Raw genomic sequence first — 15,101 nt, 5'->3', positions numbered from 1 at the left:
CCAACCCTAAGTTATGTAAAGCATGACACACTTAGGCAAATGGAAGAAGTATGGAAATGAGGAGCCCCTCCTTGTCTAGCACACGCTATGATAGGGATCTGCTTCTGTAAATCATTTGGTTGAGGCAAGATAATGACTCATGCCAGACGCCAAGGTAAACCAGTCATATTTCATGGAAAAACACAAATTTTTTTAATATTATTGAATTTTTAAATATGATAGGGTTGCGACCCTCACTGTGGTTGAGTCAAGGTCCTGCAGAAGGCCGGGCAAGTGCTGCACAAGCCTTGCCTTAGTTCACAAGGGTCACATCAGGCCTTGACTAGCCCAGGTGAGGGTGGTGTGACCCTGGTCATGGACTGGCATGATTCGACAAGGCAGCAATGTTTGCTGAATGGACCACCTACCCTCTCTATACTTTTCGCTTTATTTTCTTTAATTTTCAAAATTCTACAGGTTAATTTTTTGATTTCTGTAATATTTTGTGAGATATAGGTATGATGTGGCTCCACGTCAGCCTTACATGGTGCCAGGTTAGCCCTGAATCACCACATCAGCAATTTAACAGCACTCTTATTCACTGAAGCAATGGAAACTATATTTGATACCAAAAAATTAAGTTTTGAAGTTTGGGATATTCGTTATAAAAACTACTAAGGTAGAGATTTTCTGGACATTTGTTCTTATTCTTTTTAGCTGTTTCTCTTCATAGAGACCTTAACCTTATCTTTTCCTGATCGCTCTGCCATACTTCACGTGCATTTCCTTTTATTTCTTTCTATGTATTGATGGCATTGTGTAATTTTGGCCCATTTTAAATGTTCACTCAACTGATTATCTTTCTGTTTGACCACTTTCCTCGTTGTTTCAACTTCTTTTGTTTAAGTAGCCACTAAACATTTGGAGTAGCAAGGTACCCATGTAATGCAGCAACACATTAATAATAATGATAGTAATATTATTATTATAAAAATAAAAATAATATTATTATTATTATCAAGAAAAAGTAAAAGTGCTAGAATAATTGACAATGAGGAAGAAATATAAATGTAAAGTGATTATGATGTTTCTTTTTATTATTTAAATTTAAGCGATGGCAAATCCCACCATTAAAAGATCTGTTGACTCCATGACCGGGTGTAATGTACTCATAGCAAAATTCCAACTCCACTCTAAATAAAATACATAAAACACGACAAACATAACTCATAGTTCCTCTTATTCAAATTGTGAGAGAAAAGAGATGGGAGGGGAGCTAAATAGTTCTTGACAATGATGCATCAGACTCAATCTCTATGGTTCTGTTTATGATGAGAGTTATACAAAGAAACTAAAATCAAAATGACAACTGCAGTGGACTACAGGAGACAGTAATAGGACAGTTTGAACTTGAATGAAGACTAAAACCATTTACATTTTCATGAGTGTCTATTGTCATTGTTCAGAACTTGAATGATTCTCTTTTTACCTTTAACTTGGTATATCACTGTCAAAAAACTTATAAGGTATCAAAATGCCAAATTGTGATGGACACATTATAGTCGTGTCTAGGATAATACTGTGAACTGTAAGAGGGTAACAATCTTTAGATCTTAATTCAAAAATAGATATTTTGATTTTTTGGCCCAATGGTTTGAATTTTCGTCACTTATAAAATACAATGCAGCAAAATCAACTGTAGAATTTTCAACACTAGGTCAACAACTTCAATAAACAAACTTAAATTGTACCTTGTGATTTGAAGGTGTCAGCTGTATTAGCCTCTTAACAACTCGAAATGCAATGTTACGAAGTGGCAAAAGGATCAAAACCTGTAAAGCATTATGAAAAAGCAAATCAACCAAGTTAAAAACCTAACATAAGGACAAAGTATATGTGTGAGTGGACGACAAAGTTTTGTTTTCTTAAAGGGAAAGAAAACAAAGTTGTATTCATTAGCTCACCAAAACCAACACAGAAAGGAAACGAACAAACTAACCATTTATTCAAAGGGCAAAGAAACACACACAATTAGCTTTGCACAATGCAAAATGCGTGATTTCTATCACATGAGCCTCCAAGATTGAGGACCGAATTTTCAGCGACAAACTCAAGATTCATGTTGGAAATAAGAGTTTGGTGGATCTGGAAATGCATATCAAAGATATTTTGAAAGGTCTGGGGAAAAGATTCTTATATAGCAGAAGAAGTTATTTTGCTCGAGCCATTGTAAGCAGCAAGGGCAGTCATAAAATATAGTAAGTACCTATAGACTGCCCTATGTCAAACGAAAACAATTATTTCACTACTACCAACTCATTTTAAGCATCACCATGAAAAATGATTAAAAATAGAAGGTACATTTCGATAATAATTCCACAAATCATCAAAATTCACGGCGACAGCTCTTTCAGGGCAAAACTTGCATTACATTAGCTGGATGCTGCACACAGAGAAAGAGAACCAGACAGACAGAGACAGAGAGAGACCCAGAAATCCGAACACAAGCAGGGTAGTATAATTAAGAGGTTATGAGCAAGTCATAGCAAGAGGGGCAGGAACACCCAACCGTAGTTGATTCCCTGAAAGTACTTGTGTCCAACTCATTGGCTTATGCCAAGATAAGTATAAATATCCTAAATTGCCTCCTTAGTACAATGAACCTTCAAAACTAGTCTCAAAAAGCCTAAGTAAAAGTCCCTAGTAGTAAACTCACAATACATAGCATTACTACTAAGAGCTATGACTAAAGAAGGTCAAAGTGACTAAAGGTCATATCACAAAAAAACGAAGCCCAACTAAAATGAAATAGATACACATTTGGTGACTGGATTTCCAACATTTTGATCTATAAATAACTCAACTAAATCTGGAACATGCAAAGCAGAAGTGACATTTGTCAGTATACCTTGGGACGAGTGAAGCCATGATCAAGGAATTCACCACCAGAAAGTATTTCATCCTTCGCTGTTTCTTGGTGTTTGGCCATTTTTCTATCATTTCGAGTCACGATATCTCTTGTTCTGAATATATGATTCAACTGTCAAACACATCCCACAAACTGTAAAGGTTATAATACTACGACTTAAAAAGGAAAAAAAGACCGATTTCTCAACAAAAGAAAATCAAAAGATCGAGTACGGGGAAGGTAGGCACGCACAGAATGCATGATGTATGCGTCCATGGTACTTGAGTCTTCTCCATTGCCCTTGTGATAAAAGGGCCTCTTGTTGCAGTTCAGTATATCTCGATAGCTGTTGCCTAAAATATATAAGTAATTTGAGTATTTCAAATTATCATAGTTATTGCCCACTGGTGATGTAAATTCATCGAAGACAAAAGCCTGGTACATTCAAGTACACACGGAGGTAAACAAAACAATATTCTGTTATAACTGAAAAACAAAGCACAAGAGATGACAAAGGAGAGGAGAAAGAGAAAAAAAACTAAGGAGACAGTGGGATTGCTTATCATTTCGCCACACATAACCAAACGCAAGAAAGGGATTTGCTAGGTTATTAAATGGACCAGCAACTCAAACGTGCTGAGGCAATCAGACGACTTACACATCCAGACCGAGGAGTTTAAATTGTCAATCAACCTCAACTTTACTACAAACAGAATGGTGGTGACTTTTGGCTATAAAAACACAAAGCAAAAAATTTAATTCCAGGGAGATTTTTAGGATTTTGAGAAATTTTAGGGGCATGAGAAGGTGGTAAGCTAATCATCTTCACCCACATAAACTCAGAATAAAGAATGTACAAACAAAAGAATAAACAATGCAAAGTTTTTAAACAAGAAATGCAAATACAAGTACACAAAATTGCAGTAACAATAGCCAACCCAACTATGCTGTACAATCATTGGCATTAAATGCTGCAGACCACCACCAAGCACATCTCTCTCTCTCTCTCTCTCTCTCTCCCCCCACCCCCCCCCCCCCCCTTCTCTTCTTCCACTGGTGTGGACGCTATATAGTATATCAGGTTTGGGATAACCAAAAAAGTTGCCGCAAACAGCCATGATTAATAAAAAAGGCATTGAAGGAGCTGACCAAAGAAACACAAAGCATTGAAGGAAAAAGAGATCGACAAACATGAAGGAATTATAAAAAAAATTCAATGATTATAATAAATCCAGAAAAACAGTGAAAAAGAACTACAGGATCCCAACTTACAGAGGGAAAAGAACAATCTTTCTTTTGACGTATGAAAATCACTGCCTCCAGACATCTCATAGATATTTAACCAGCATCTATACAAGCTTGGCTTCAGACCATACCCAGGTTTTAAGTTGTCATCCTACAAAGCAAAATTTATATTAGGTTGTGTATTAATTTGCAAAGAAAGCGCATACAAGCAACATCAAATGCCTTAAAAATTTATTAATGTTCAAAAACCCAGAAAATGTATGCATATAAACGACACAATACATTAGAAGAAGAAAGTAATGTTAAAACTAGTAACCACACCAACACAACTCATGCAACTAGATGTCATTTGAGATGTGATCCTCAAATGACTTCTCGAATGTGCCTTTTCAGTATCAATTCTCCGTTTGGGAAATATGAAGTGAATTCTAATACTGTCTCAACATAGCAGGCCTATAGCTACTAGGCAAAGCTGTCTCTTGTCAAAAAGCAAGAAACGATGAAAGAAATAAATAAGGTTTGCAATCAACTCCTTTTTTATCCCCTTCACTTCTTTGCTACTAATGTCATTTACCTCAATGCAGAATTTTAACAAAGAAGGTCTAAAATAGTAGGCTTGTCAACAAGAAGTTTAAAAAGATATATTGGTGGTTATAACTCTCAGAAATAAGCAAAAATGTGCAGGTCATATAAAAGGCACACCTTCATAAAGCACTCTCCAGTTCCTACCCACTTGCAGTTTTCAGCAGCAGACACCTCCCATTTATATTTCCATCGTTTTTTTGACAATTCATCAATCTCTCCTTTTGATATCTGATGACCCAAGTGCATAGCGTATGAACTGCACCCAAAAAGAAAATTCAAGGTCAATGAACAAACTAGGTCAGAAATAACAACAAACAGGGGGAAAAACAAAATGAGCATATATAAGTCCAGTATAGATAACAGTCGGCCAACATCTACAGCATCATCTTTTAGAGAACATTAAGTTAGTCACATTTGACACATCCACAAAATGAACTCTCCTTCCAACAGCTGCTGATAAGTCAGTTTCGGACACTTAAGCCAGTTGGGAATGGATTTTGATCTTTTGGTTGCAGCTTTTTTGGTTTATATGTGGCTTTCAGCACTTGGCTGTAGCCTCGACTTCTGCTCAAGTAACTTTTTTCTTTCATGAGCAACTAAGGCTTATTTGAAGATGCTTTAATTTGAAAAACTCACTCTAAAGACAGAGAGATATTTGACTTTTTCTGAACCATCTTAAACCTTTTAGCATATCACGAGTTTTTATAGAAGCCACAATTATAAGTCGAAAAGAAGATGGTAAGGACTCTAGAGCTTCTTGGCTTCTGGCTTTAAGCGAAGGTTGACAACCTAGCACCACCTTCAAAAAGAGCCTGTTCTCTCTCTCCCAAAAAAAAATTTTGTTGTAAGCCAGCGGAACTTTTATAGGTTGAATCAGAAATAAGTTTCCCTTATATGATCTTGTTAAATAAAACCATTGTGTTATAAATGTTGAGTGATTCAAATAACTTTCACCTTCAAAAAGAGCCTGTTCTGTCTCTCCCCCAAATAAATTATTTTGTAAGCCAGTGGAACTTTTGTAAGTCGAATCAGAAATAAATTTCCTTACATGATCTTGTCCAATAAAACCATTTTGTTATAAATGCTGAGTGATTCAAATAACTTTCACTAATATATTCCTCTCCTTCTCAAGAAAAATCTGGGAAAGTCTATGCCTCAGCTGGTTACACAAAAAGCACAGGAAAGTACACACCAGGCCATGGAACATTGCAGTATATGAAACACCAAAATTACAGCCAAATATCCTAACTAGTAAGCCAGAAAATATAGAAAATTCTTCGAAAAGCTAAATCAGTAGGCACTAAAGAAAAACTATTTGTGGGAGATCCGCCAAATTGGGCACCTCAAGGTCTAATCATTCAATGGTACTGTGGTACCTGAAATAATTTAAGGGGGCTCCTAGATATAGTTTACTAAGAAACATGGCCATGTTCATGTGAAGGCACTTATTTTTGCAAATAATACAAACGAGATATCCTTGCTGGCGAGGGAGAAGAACTATGGAAAAATTCAAGAGAGCTAAATCCAATCATGACCAGCAGGTCAATGCCAAAATATCACTTTAGCAACTTCATTGACAACCCACTTTAAACAGCTCGCCCCACATATCTGTTATGTTGTTCATACGAGGCAAAAACTCCAGGTAAATGCCATGTTGTCTACACAAAACCATTAATCTACCCAGAAAATTAATCTGGTATCTTGCCTTACCTTCAGGAAATTCAAGAATTTATTTTTATAGCAAGCAGATCACATATGAATTCTACACAGACACTTGCAAGAATGTGTCTGAGCATATGCATATATAAGATGCATTTACTTGAAGAAAACATATTGACAGGGACAAGAAATTATTATTGTATTTACTTGAGCGCAGACTGATGCTATATTATTTAAAGAAAAGACAATAGGCTAGCACAAGTTCGACCACATAAAGCATATAAGCACTTGGACAAGGAAACACATGAGAGGGGTGTGTGTGTGTAACCAAGACTGCTTTACAAGCCCCTGTAAAAGATAAAACGTCAACAAGGAATACCCCAATTACAACAAATTAAAATTATAAGGAGTAACAGCAAGTCTACTCTTCTTCTCCCTACATATTTTGTATCTTACATCACTTTTGACTGCATGCAAGACCTGAATTAAAGTAATGTTCTCCAAACTGTGAATTGTTTGATCCCTGGCTGGACGACAGAGTTCCAAGATTGCTCCTTGATAATGGTATCCTGTTCTTTCTATGAGTGCTGACCGGTATTATATTTTAAAATATCCCGTATTTAATAGCACATTGATATATATATATATATATATATATATATATATATATATATATATATATAACTAAAGGAACAGGAAGCTAGCACAAACTGCAACCTTCACTTTTCAATGACTCTTCTTCTTCCCCTTTTCCCACTAAACCACAACTTCAATCAATCATATGCATGCAGCAGCCCGCAACATAGCAGAAGCTAAATATTCAAATTAAAATTTTTCACAAACAGCTAGCTCAAATTCAATACATAATATTGCACCTGGGCTTCAAGAATAAAGCTGAAATAGATGATCTTCATTCAGATAAGTCAACAAGCATTAATCCGTGGTTTCGAGGAAATGAGAAGTCCATGTGACAAGCCATCATATTTGGGAAGACAAAAGCTCCTATAACATATGACTTATATAAAGTAATGCTCACTAATGAAACTGTACAATGTACAGGCATGTTACCACCATTTTTACAGAAAGAATCATTATATGGGGCCAAGGGGTGCCTACACCGTACAAGTACATCGAAATTCATGTGACCACTTATAAGTCCCAATAAATAAAATACAACCAAACAAAGATATTCAGTTATTGAATGGAGACTTTTTTGTCAACAAACCTCACAATGCCTGATGCCTCAACAGCAGCATTAGAATGGATGTCTAATTCATGCTCTTGCTCAGACTCAGATGTCTCTCGATCATTCTCCATTTCAGCATCTTCACCCTCCTCTCCAGCACCAACTACACCAAACTTTTCTATTATACTTTCCCTAGCATCAATCTTAGGGGACTCATCGTCAGTTCCTACAAGCCAAGCATGAAATACAAGTTAAAAGAGAAAAGGTTTCGCAACCCATGCTAGGGCCATCATGTGCCGCTATTTCTACCCTTCAAATTTGAATATTTGAACGCTGGTTTTGAGGCTTTCAAATACTACGCTCCTAAAACATAAAAAAAATTGTAATGATATCAAAGCCATAGAGAACAGAGCTGTAAATTCCTGGTCTAGAGTCGAGAACTATTCCACAGGGTTTAGCACAATCTTAAAGTCCATGCTTTAAATTCTAAAATGGTTAAGTAAGATATATGTGTACAAGAAAAATCAAAACCAGGAACTTAAATACAAGTTCAAAATCTTTAAGTTAGTTTAAGCTATGGAATTTAAAGACATGGAACTCTCATAAATATGTGCAATACTTAAAGTTTAAGCTTTCACCTCTTTCAGAATCATCCCGGCCAGATCCACTAAGTGAATCAGAATCATCATACTCACTTTCTTCACTGTCACTTTTACCTTCTTCTTCTCTCTGTCTGTTCACAGTAAGAGTTTCCAGCAGCAAAAACTCTGTTAGTGTCCAAGAATGACAACTAGACTAGGAACATAAATCCAATGCTATAAACCATCCAAAAGTTCACTTGTATGAAAGATTGTGAACTTTTAGGTTGTAGGAGGGCATGAAACACATTTTGCTTTACGAGTAATGAGTTACCATGGGTCAAAACTCAAATAAAAAAATAAAAAAAGTTTCCACCATATTTTCTTTTCTATTTTTCCTTGAGACCTGTTTAATAAACACTCTTTCTGTGAAGTCATTTCCAAAGTGATCTTCTATACTCTTTTTGGTTATTCCTATATTTTCACCAGAAAGACATGCTGTTGTGCAGTAAATATCTAATGAAACTTATTTCACATTGCACGAGTGGCAGCGACATTTAATCTACAAAAAACCACAGATACGGACATCTTACCCAGATATAATCACCCATGTACACTACGATATGATAGTACGACTAGCAATATTGTCTGATGCCCTCAGCAAAAATGTAGTAAGAACATCTATCTTGCAATTGATTCCACCGAGGGAAAGAAGGGAGGAAGGAAGAATAGTACCATTACCTTCTTCTATAAGCATCAGAGAAATATTTGCCGCTAGACCCCAGAGTCACTAACAAATTGTCATAGGCAGAAGGCTCTTTATAAACTGCTTCATCATCGTTATCCACATTACTGAGTTCTGCGGCAAGTGATAGCAGTATAATTATACTAAATTTAAGGTAGAATATCCAATTCACTTACAACCATTCAATTTAAACTAGATTGAAGGTCTACTAACTGATCCTCAAGGATGCTGGTCTCATATCTCATGTCAAGCATAGATAGAGTCATCAAGTAAGAGATATCCTATTTCAACCAAAAAAAAAGTAAGAGATATCCTGATGAAGGAAATTTCTACAACTAAATCTCATATGAAGTGTGAATAATTTCTACTAAGGCTTCATGAGATGACATAGAGGAGTGCCGTATCTAAACAAGTCCTTGAAATTACTTAAAAAAGAATGTTAGAGAAGAAAAGAACAGTAGTTGACTGAAAATTAAAAAGCACATTATAGAATGAATAGTTTGATAATGAAAACTTCCAAAGATGTTTATTTATGCATATTATAGTAATAAAGCTGCATTCACATGCCTGCAGGATCAGGAGATATCCTTTGTGAAGTGTGTTCTTCAACCTTATGCTTCTTTCTCACAATTCCACCATCTTCAGATATCTCAGGGGTCTTGGGTTTCTTAAATCCTGCTTTACAGTACAAAGTAAACAACAATACGCTTCAGCTTCGCTGTAAAGAACTTGACAACCCAAACATAAAAGGAAAACTAAATGTGAATAAGACAAAAGAGAGAATGATTAAAGTTGTGAGACCAAATTTAGAAATAAGGGAGAGCCGAAAGGAGAATAATGTAATGCAAACAGACTATTGCAATCTATAACTTATCGAAAACCTTCTCTTGGATAAACTGTTGTAGGCAATCAACTATCTTAAAGCGTGTTAAGCATAAAAACAAGATATAGCCAGAGAAATGTACCATGCTTCTGACGATTTCTCTTGCCCATGGGGATCAGAAAGACACCTCCGATCACTGACAGATGCATAAAGAGTTTCAGTCGAATTTTACCAACAGTGAACTACTTTTCAAGAAAACAACACATTGGTAATAAATTAAAATTCCCCATACAAACAACAGCATGAAAGACAGAAAATATAGTTGCAGGAACAAATATGTGGGGAAGCAATTGTTGAATCCCAACCCTTTAGGATAGACAGGCTAGCATCAACTTATGCCGAAAGAAATATCATGGACTTCCCATAGTATGAAGTGAATTAAAAATCATAGCATCCTCATCTAAAATGGGCTTGGTTTTTAGTAGGGTGGTTTTCCCTTGTTTAAAGAAAATAAATACTTTCGTCCATTTGGCAACCATTAAAATCAGAGAGATAGAGCAGAAAATGCTGTTAATGTCTTAGGTCATTTTACATCCTTGGTGCTCTAGATTATTCATCCATAGTGATTAGCATTGCCGTAAATTCCGTCATTAGGCTCCAATTGTTCGTAGGAAACGCTTTGTGAAAACAATGGTCTTCTTAATGGTTGCCACTACTAGTTATTTAGTCATTACAATCTGTTAACATGAATTATATAATCTTAGGAGTACCTCAGTACATTTTTTAGTACTATAGTCATGATACTATACAAGCATTGAACTTGTCCTTTTCAATTAGAGTAATATCATAAGCACCGCCTTCACTTTCTAAGCTAGAACCACATACTGAATGTCTACCAGCAATGCACGAATGCCGGAGAAATAGAATTTTTCCAAGCACAAAGTCCGCCTCCTTCACAAAACCTATGCACTTGCCCACTAAATCAACAAAATGCAGAGTCAGCTTGGCAGCGAAACCACTATATACCTCAGTAACGCTAAGTAACAACCAAGCAATAGTCTTCCTACAAAAATGCATAACCAAGAAAATTCTAATTGCCAACAAAAACCACCACAAATGAGACAAAAATAACCACAGCTTGACCATGGCGGAAAGCAATCAACAATATTCAGCGTCAACCCTTGTTGGGTCAAACCAACCGCCACATTCTTCTACAAAAATCCATTTAATTTCCATAATAGATACTCCAGGTAGAAAGAAGACGAACCAAACGTGATTAATCCCCTCTATAAATAATCCGCCAGCTTGCCTCATGTTGTGTAATAGGTCATATTGCCTTAAGACTATAAAAAAGAAAAACAAAGACAAGTAACTAAAATTTAAACTAGCCAAGCGAAAACGAGCCACGCTGCTTGCGACTGCTAGAGCCACAAATGCAGGCGAGAGCAGGGCCAGCAACACTCAAGTGATACATCAGCAGCAGATGCGATATTGGAAGACGCGGGCAACAATGAAATTAACAGCCATAGTGTACACTACGAGTAGAAGCAGTTCGAACGGAGAACAGACACAGTTTGGGACGGCCACAGGGCGGCCCGGTCAGGATCCGCGAGCAAAGTCTCGCCGCCGCTGCCCCCGCGCGCAAATCATCACTAGTGCCCCCACACAGCACACCCTTCAGAGCAAGCATTACATTCTCATCCCCATCTCCCCGGGGCAAAACAGGCCGACCTGCATTGCCCCCCACTGATGCCCCCCAGATACCAAAGATTCCTCGTACTACAAGAGAAGCATCGAAATCGGACATAAAAAACAGTAAAAAGCAACAGCCCGGGGCAACCGAGCAGACATCCTAGTCCTTCGCACGCGAGAAGAAATCGTCGCCCTGATTATCATTCAAGCACGACGCTTTCTCTCTACCCAAGGACCGAAGAAGAATCGACGGACGCGCACAACCTGGCCGACACAGGACAGAGCTGCAATCTGGCCGGGAAGTGGAGACTCGGTGCGCAGAGACGGAGAGAGACGAACCTCTCAATCTGACGGCGGCGGCGCGAGGTTGGGATACGAGCGGCAGAGCGGCGGCGGCGGCGAGGAGGCGGCAGACAGAAGAAGAGAGAGCTACTCGTTCACGCTGTTTTGAAGTGAACAATTTTCCGAAAAAAAAAAGGAGAAGTAAAACCATTTAAAATTTATTCAAATTTAAAAAAAAAAAAAAGAATTATGAGAGGATTGTTATGTGTTTAACCCGAGCTCTCCCCTTGAGAGGTTGAACCCGGCCCGTACATAAATAAAATCAAGCCCAAAAGATAGGCCCAAGCCCAAGCAAACATTCTCGGCCCGACATGACTAAAATCAAGGGTTAATGCCTCGAAAAATTCAAAAATGGTACGCGTGTGATAAATTTACCCCAAACTAACTTTTTGACCATCAAAAATCTCAATCTAGTAGACATGTGACAAATCTACCCTCTGTTAGTTTCCATTAAATTTTACCCAAACTAACTTACTGAGTTGGATGAAACGTGGCAATTGACAAGTGTACCGGTTTAGAGTTTTACCATTCATTTGTCATAAAATGTACCAGTTTGAGAATTTTCGTAGTGTTAATCCAATTTAACGGAAACAAATTATCTCCTGTACATTTATGTAAATATGGATACTTTTGTATTTTTTGCCATCGTATTTTCTCTTTACCATATTTTAAAAAAAAATATTATTGCGTTGTCTCTTAATATTTTGACCGTTATTTTTTAAGAATTTAAATTATTTAGGGCGTGGTGAAAGATGACCGTTGGGAGCTCGCGTTCTCTATCGCGTGACGACGGCCTCTTCAAAATCTTCTGCAGCGAGGTATGAATCTCTTTCTTTTTACTTTTGTTTCTTGATTGATTGTTGATGAGCAACTTGATTGTTGATGGGCGAGTTGCTTTCTGGGTCTGATTTTTTTGTAGCATCTGGTTGAAGAAATCCTGTTTTCTTATGGGTAGTGTTTGGTTTAGCACCTCCTCTCATCGTTTATGGGTTCTTCGACGGATCCATCTTCCTGTCCAATTGTTTCACGAACCGCATCTTGGTTTTGTTATTTGGTGGTGGGTTCTTTTACCTGGGAGAGAATTGTTTGTCTGAGGATGTCGTCTGAGGACGATGAACGGCAACACTGGTCGGTTTGTCTCTATTTGTTGCGGAATGTTTGTTGAGGCGAAAGATATGAGCTTTCGACATTCTAGGGACCGGAATGGCATGTGCAGAGAGGTGTAATAGTTTGGACAAGTTAGTGGGTTTTAGCAGATTCGGCGAAAATTGCGCTTACATGGATACTGGATGATTCGGACCAGATATGCAAATGGTTCTTTCTTGTTTGATCTTCGGGTTAGGATTGTACGTGTTCTGTTAAATAGTTAAATGGACTCGAATTGAAGAGTAAACAGAATCATGATCGATCAGTTCATCAATTTGGTTATTCGGCCTCCTAGGTACTTTGTCATTCTTGTTGTCTCTGCCATTTTTTTGTCAATCTTATCATTACTTCGTGGACTCTAGCCTGTAGGTTAGTTTTGTTGATGCAATAGAACTCGGAGTTTAAGTTCCCATTGAATGTTCTTTAGCTCTGTCAAATGTTTTAAGTGGTGGAGATAGGATTCATTTGTTTTGACCACTGTTACAGTATAGCAAAGTCTATCCTGATTGACTTTCCTTATTGACAAATACGGGTTGAGTTAAGAGAAAAGGAGTACAAAAAGGAAAAAGAACATTTTCTTTGGCACTAGGAGAAAAGAACATTCGATCTCTTTGGAGGAGAATCACATAATATCTCTCTAGGGCTTAAACGCCATCATGGTTTCTAAATAGCTTGTCATAGCCATTGCCTTTCTTTTGATTACTGGATTTTGTTGAAGCCGGACCTTGCTTTCTTTTGATGCTGATTACTTCACTTATTGACCATTACATTATTAAAATGAGGACGTCCACCTGTTTGTTCCCCTCTGAAAGTATATTCTTAAATGAATTCTAGATCCTTTCATTTTGCTCTTATCATTTACTTTAGAGTTATCTTTACATTGTATTTCACTGGGTTACTCCTCATGGAACCCCTCTCATCAAAATTTTGCAGTGTGGTCTAAGAAACTCATTACGATTTCCATCTCTTCTTGTCTACAAGTTGAGAGTAGCATCTTTTGGGTTTGTCTCAATAGAAAAAAGCTCTTATGGCTGTTTTTCTGTTAGAATCAATAGTTTGTGTGCGTTTGTTCTTTTAATAATGAACAGAATTTGAAAAATATGTTGACGGTTAATGTGCCCCCTCTGTTACATGACATACTGCTCTATATACAGGACAGAGTACAACCCTGACCAATACTTGTGGGAAATAGATTTTACTTTAGCAGGCAGGTCATATGAAAGACAAGATTTGGAGGCAAGTATGGACCACAATACCAACAAAATAACTATTGTTTTTTTCGTTTTCGCTACAATTTAATGCACATTTTTCGGTGGTTTCTGATCTTTTATGTCATGATGCTTCCATTTCAGCTTACCAACAAAAGAGGCCATACTCTGAAGTGTAGTCATTATGCTCCTTCACCTTTCCCGGAGGAAACGCCTCTTCCTTGTGTTATTTACTACCATGGGAACAGGTAGAAAATGTCGTAAATTTGACACGAATTTCATTATCTCAAGAGAACCTTAGTACTTAGTTTGCCTCTTGAGTTGTGGAGGACTAGATGTCTTGTGCCTGCACCCTATTTTTTCTTACTTTTAATTTGGTTCGTCTCCTATGCCATGGCTTTTCTTTGCTAGGAATCATTAAGGGAGTTAAAGATTCATTCTTTTTCCAAGGAAATAATTTTGATGGCTATTTAGAATAATTAGAAAATACATATGAGCTGTATTACAAATAGGCATGTAAAATCTCAGTGTCTTACTATAGTAAATCATGCAATGGATGTAGTGCAGATGCAAGTGAAGCTGTTGTTATTCTGATTCCGTCTAATATCACCATTTTCATGCTTGATTTTTGAGGATTTGGCTTATCCAATGATGAATTTGTCAGCTTGGGTTGGCACAAGGCATGTATACATGGGGTATTTGATGCAGCATTTAGCGAGTAATTCAAGCAAAACCTTGCTTAGAGAGAGAAATCTCAAAATTCAATATTGATGATAATGTTCTATCTTTCAAAAAGAACCCTAAAACAAGCTTATATATCCCTAAACCAAACCCTACTAGGACTATAAAGCATAAAATATCAAAATTACAAAACTGCCCTTAAAATTAAAACCCATAAAAAATATTAAAATAATAGAAAAAACCATGTAAACAATCCCGAATCACTAAAATCTATCGTTAGTCACAGCCAAAGGCGGTGAGTTGTATTCAGACCGCTGTTTCGCT

At 37.1% G+C, this 15,101-nt stretch overlaps 1 protein-coding gene across 3 annotated transcripts in view; it reads right to left on the bottom strand.

The window, feature by feature from the left end:
- LOC115681848 (protein NUCLEOLAR FACTOR 1-like) overlaps positions 1-11,802 on the bottom strand; it is a 30,426-nt gene extending 18,624 nt beyond the window's left edge. The window contains exons 1-11 of one of the 3 annotated variants that reach the window (XM_030605936.2): positions 11,740-11,802; positions 9,851-9,904; positions 9,453-9,560; positions 8,882-8,999; positions 8,201-8,295; positions 7,602-7,788; positions 4,835-4,973; positions 4,160-4,283; positions 3,140-3,240; positions 2,888-3,019; positions 1,731-1,811 (exon numbers count right to left, since the gene is read on the bottom strand). In XM_030605936.2, the coding sequence (XP_030461796.1) occupies positions 1,731-1,811; positions 2,888-3,019; positions 3,140-3,240; positions 4,160-4,283; positions 4,835-4,973; positions 7,602-7,788; positions 8,201-8,295; positions 8,882-8,999; positions 9,453-9,560; positions 9,851-9,878 (1,113 nt within the window). In that variant the 5' untranslated portion in view covers positions 9,879-9,904; positions 11,740-11,802. The other 2 variants (XM_056310701.1, XM_056310702.1) reach the window with 2 other exon arrangements.
- Between the last annotated feature and the right edge of the window lie 3,299 nt (positions 11,803-15,101).

This window comes from Syzygium oleosum, unplaced genomic scaffold, assembly GCF_021117445.2.
Source record: "Syzygium oleosum isolate NSW1041296 unplaced genomic scaffold, Sole_v2.1 Sole_v2.04, whole genome shotgun sequence".
NCBI lineage: Eukaryota > Viridiplantae > Streptophyta > Magnoliopsida > Myrtales > Myrtaceae > Syzygium > Syzygium oleosum.
This window is presented reverse-complemented; position numbering and strand designations above follow the sequence as displayed.